The 4,079-nt window shown below is 36.0% G+C and overlaps 1 protein-coding gene across 1 annotated transcript; it reads left to right on the forward strand.

The window, feature by feature from the left end:
* The first annotated feature begins 423 nt into the window (after nt 1–423).
* LOC107951107 (zinc finger CCCH domain-containing protein 6) lies at nt 424–3,801 on the forward strand. Its single transcript, XM_016886036.2, has 4 exons — nt 424–946; nt 1,960–2,169; nt 2,264–2,388; nt 2,503–3,801. The coding sequence occupies exons 1-4, from the start codon at nt 887–889 to the stop codon at nt 3,437–3,439; spliced, it is 1,332 nt and encodes a 443-aa protein (XP_016741525.1). The 5' UTR covers nt 424–886; the 3' UTR covers nt 3,440–3,801.
* The last annotated feature ends 278 nt before the right edge of the window (nt 3,802–4,079 follow it).

Here is a 4,079-nt window from a genome sequence, read left to right on the forward strand (position 1 = left end):
TATAAATTTATAAAAATATTTTTTTATAATTTTATAAAATAAATTATAATTTTTAGATTTTTTAAATAATTTTTTGACATATTTATATTTTTTAAAATTATCATTAATTTTTTTAAAATATCAAATTGCTCTTTTAATTTTAATTAAGAGATCAAATTCGTTATTAATCTTTGAGCCTTATTTCATCAAAGGGTTAATGAGCATAATGTAAGTTTTGATAAACATAAACTTAAGCTTAATTTAAGGAGTATTTGTGGAATTTACCCAAATGAAACTGAGTCAGAATATGAACATTTCAGCTCAAAACTCCAATTCGTTTTAATCCCACTTGCATTTATAGCGCGTGTCAATACAACATGAGCAATCCAAATCATCCCTCCATTTCCACGCGTTCTATAGATTGCGTTAGTCATCCTTAGCACAGAACAGAAGCCCAGAAAGAAAGAGAGAGAGATACATTTTTTCCTAAAAAAAAAAAAAGAGAAATATATTTAACAGCGAAACACGGAAAATAAATCAGGTAGAAAAACGGGGAAAGGACAAAAAGGAAAAACCGTTCTAGGGTTGCCTTGAATCTCTCTCTTTCCAGATATTAGATAATTAGAAATAGATTTGTAGGGCTTTTCAATCGATTCCTTCTTTATTTTCTTACAATTAGGGTTTTCGAAAGAGGTAAGTTGATTTAACTGCTGGGTCTCATTTTCGTTTCTTATCTTTCTTGGGACAGTGGTGTTGGAGTTTGGGTTTTAATCGACCCAACCCTAAAATCGGTGCTTTTGGGAATTGGACTTTTAACATTTTTACCGAGAATCGGAGCTGGAAAAGGATCATTTTTTTAGGGACTCTTTCTTAACAAATATATTGTATTTTTTTACGATCTGTAAATATGCGAGGAGTGCACAAATCAAAAAGGGTTACTTGGGCATCAGACGTTAACCTTTGTCAGGTAAAATTGCAGTTTTACTTTGGAAATTCCTGAATTTTGAGGTCCCTTTCAGGTGAAATTACAGAAAAGAAAAGGGGGGTGCAAAATTTTAAGTGAACCAAATATGTTGGAGAATGAAGCTATGTGAATCCTTCATGTTCTGCTGTTTTTGGTTTCCTTTTTTCTTTCATAAATATATTTTATCTATTACTCTGTCACTTTAATTGCATTTGAACCTTTCTGGTAGTCAAGTTAGTTTAGTTTTGGTATTCTTTTAATGCATGATTTCGAATGAGTTTTTAGTTTTGTTGATGCCATTGTTGTGTTAAGCTTTTTAGGGTCTTAAATGATGGTCTGTTCTTGTTTTTGTTTGTTTTTTCTTCTTTTCCAGTGGAATTTATGGCTTATTTTGTTTTGCATCTTAGTGTTATGGGAATAAATCTGCTAACGGAGTTTGGAAGTTTTTTCATGCTAGTTAGACACAGAAATGAGAGAATGGAAATGATAAAAGATTTAGATTTTTAAACTGATTAAAAAATGCTAACGATGATAAAAGTATTCCAGTGATTGCATCCTTGGCTTGTCATTTCTTGATGTTTCCTTTCATATAATGTTCATCTTTGCAGAACACGATAAGTTTACCACAATACAGTTGTAAAATCCCCTTGGAGTTTGATTAATATGAGTGTGTAATGTTTCTTATATTGCTATAGTTCTGAAGTCTTTGACTTTATGTTTCTGCTTGTAGTTGTTTTACCCGACCTAGTTTTGTAGCTCATACTAGATTTTAGTATAGGCAAAGTACTAGGTTAAGGATCTCAAATTCAACTTGAGATTTTATTACTCAGCTAAGGCTTAATGAGATGTTTATACAAGCTTTAATATATGTATTTATATATTGCATTTCCCTGTTTGAACAAGCTCTCTTCAGTTGCTAGATGGTGTTTTACTGTGAAATGATGTTTGAGCAAATTCTCAACCCTGTTTTGTTGAAAATGATAAACAGAAAATATAATTGCTTCTCCTCTTAACAGGTAAGGTTGTTTCTATCAGAGGAATCACCTTCACAAGTTGGGGTGGGTGGTCAAGATCACCTCCAAGCAAAAACATCGTTGGTATCACATATAAATGGGGCTACTGGGGATGACTTTCTGCCTCCGGGATTCGAAGGAGCTCATTCTACAAGTCATCCGCAGATTAACTTGCTAGAAATTGCTACCATTAAATGGAGATGTCCTCTCAGGGTAACAATTCTAAAGACTTCTTTTCTGCATTTTAGTTTGATTTGTGATTATTGCTCCCAGCATTTACCTCAAAGCTGAACTTACGTCTTCACAGTTTATTTTGGACTTGAATTGGCAAGTTGTTGCCGGAGAGGAAAGTGAAGAGGTGGAGATTCAAAATCAGAGAGAAGTGAGAGTGCTTGAAGCTGTTTATCCTCGCCCATCTGCAATTCCTACAAAGTCTGATACTTTTTCTTTTTTCTCTTTTTGACTGGTTTTGGGGTGGGTTTTCTAGAAACTGCTTCTCTTGGGTTATCCTTTTCTATGAGACTAAATTTTCTTCTGGTTGTGCAGCTCTTCTGTTTCAGCAGACGTGGAAAATTGTGACTATGACGATCAGCAAACTCCTCAAATACCCATCACTCCTATTGAAGATGAGGATGCAGCAACTGAAACTCCCATTAGTTCACAGCCACAGTGGTTGGCTCCTGGTATTTTACCTCCTCTGCGTGGCAGTATGCCAAGTGTTTCAAGTGGCTCAGCTGATGAAAAACCTGCTTCTGGGATGATCCTTAATGTTGAACCCGGTGTAGCAGCTGCTGCCTTTGCTGCAGTTAACCAAAACAATGAACCTGGAAACATGATTGATCCGGAGTTTCTCGTTAAAATTCTCAGCAATCCCAGATTGATTGAGAAATTAGTTACTGATTATGGAGTGGCTTCAGGTGCTCAAAACTTACCTGAATCAACATCCCCTCTGGCAACTTCTCCCAATCCACCCCCACCTGTAAATCTCTCCAACCCATTTCCTGCCCACATCAATAGAACAGAAAATGGTACTGCATCCTTATCAGCTACTTCTAGTGGAACTTTTTATGCTCAGCCTAATGGGGTTGGAGTTGGACCGTCAAATAAACAAGGTCTTGCACCCAATCCCCATCCAATATCTGTTTCAGCAGCTGTTGGACTTCCCCAGAAAAAGGATGTAAACTATTACAAGAACTTGATTCAGCAACATGGAGGAGAAAGACAAGAGCCAGCTCAGAAGTTCAACAGCCGATACAACCAGCACCTAAGACCAAACCAAGAACTAATAAACAACACCAAATCAAGAGATTCTAGACCGAAGATAATGAAGCCTTGTATGTACTTTAACAGTTCCAGGGGATGCAGGAATGGAGCCAATTGTGCATACCAACATGATACATCTTCCCACCAGAACAGTGGGAATAATGTTGCGGAGGTGCCGAATACAAAGAGAATGAAAATGGATAGAGAGATAAGCGGTTAGAAAATACAGAGCGCAAGTATGGTTAGAAAATACAGAGTGCATGTATGCCTTTTTCACATGCAAAAAGCGTACTGCAGCTCTACCTTTTATTGGCTTTGCTTAGGTTCTTTTTGGAATTAGTATAATTCTAGTACTCCCTTTTTACCCCTCGCTTTGCATCAAGCTTTTAAGATTCAATGGGCTAGAGAGCCTTGATTATCACAACCGATTGCGGATTTTCATCCATGAAGTGCATTTTTTTGGGTTTTTTCTTTCTTTCGTCTTGCATCGACTGCAAATGTTGCCTACGTACGTATAAATTACAGTATGACAGTTGCTCTGTCCATACAGTTTGATTAATATTACAGGTAGTATTTTCTGCATTTTGTTTGAAAATGAGCCAATAAACTGTAAACTTTTCCCCTTGGAAGTAGAGTTGCTGAAATAGGCCTGTGCTTTGAATTGTTTTAAAAAGCTGATAGCTCTAGTTTGGAAAAACTTGAATGCGAGAAAATCTGAGTTTGAAGAAACGTCAGTTTAAAAAAGAAACTAGAGTTCGAAAAAACTAAGCTCATAACCATTTGAGCTTACCATCGAGATAGATAATGATTTGATTCAAGTTCGAGATAGATATCTAAACTTGAAAAAGAAGCAGCACATA

The sequence above is a fragment of the Gossypium hirsutum genome, chromosome A02 (genome assembly GCF_007990345.1).
Source record: "Gossypium hirsutum isolate 1008001.06 chromosome A02, Gossypium_hirsutum_v2.1, whole genome shotgun sequence".
NCBI lineage: Eukaryota > Viridiplantae > Streptophyta > Magnoliopsida > Malvales > Malvaceae > Gossypium > Gossypium hirsutum.

Bases quoted from the DNA above. Each gene is read 5' to 3' on its own strand.
- LOC107951107 (XM_016886036.2), top strand. From the start codon at position 887: ATGCGAGGAGTGCACAAATCAAAAAGGGTTACTTGGGCATCAGACGTT. The intron at 2,170-2,263 runs GTAACAATTCTA...ACGTCTTCACAG, and splicing joins AATGGAGATGTCCTCTCAGG to TTTATTTTGGACTTGAATTG. The intron at 2,389-2,502 runs GTCTGATACTTT...CTGGTTGTGCAG, and splicing joins CCATCTGCAATTCCTACAAA to CTCTTCTGTTTCAGCAGACG.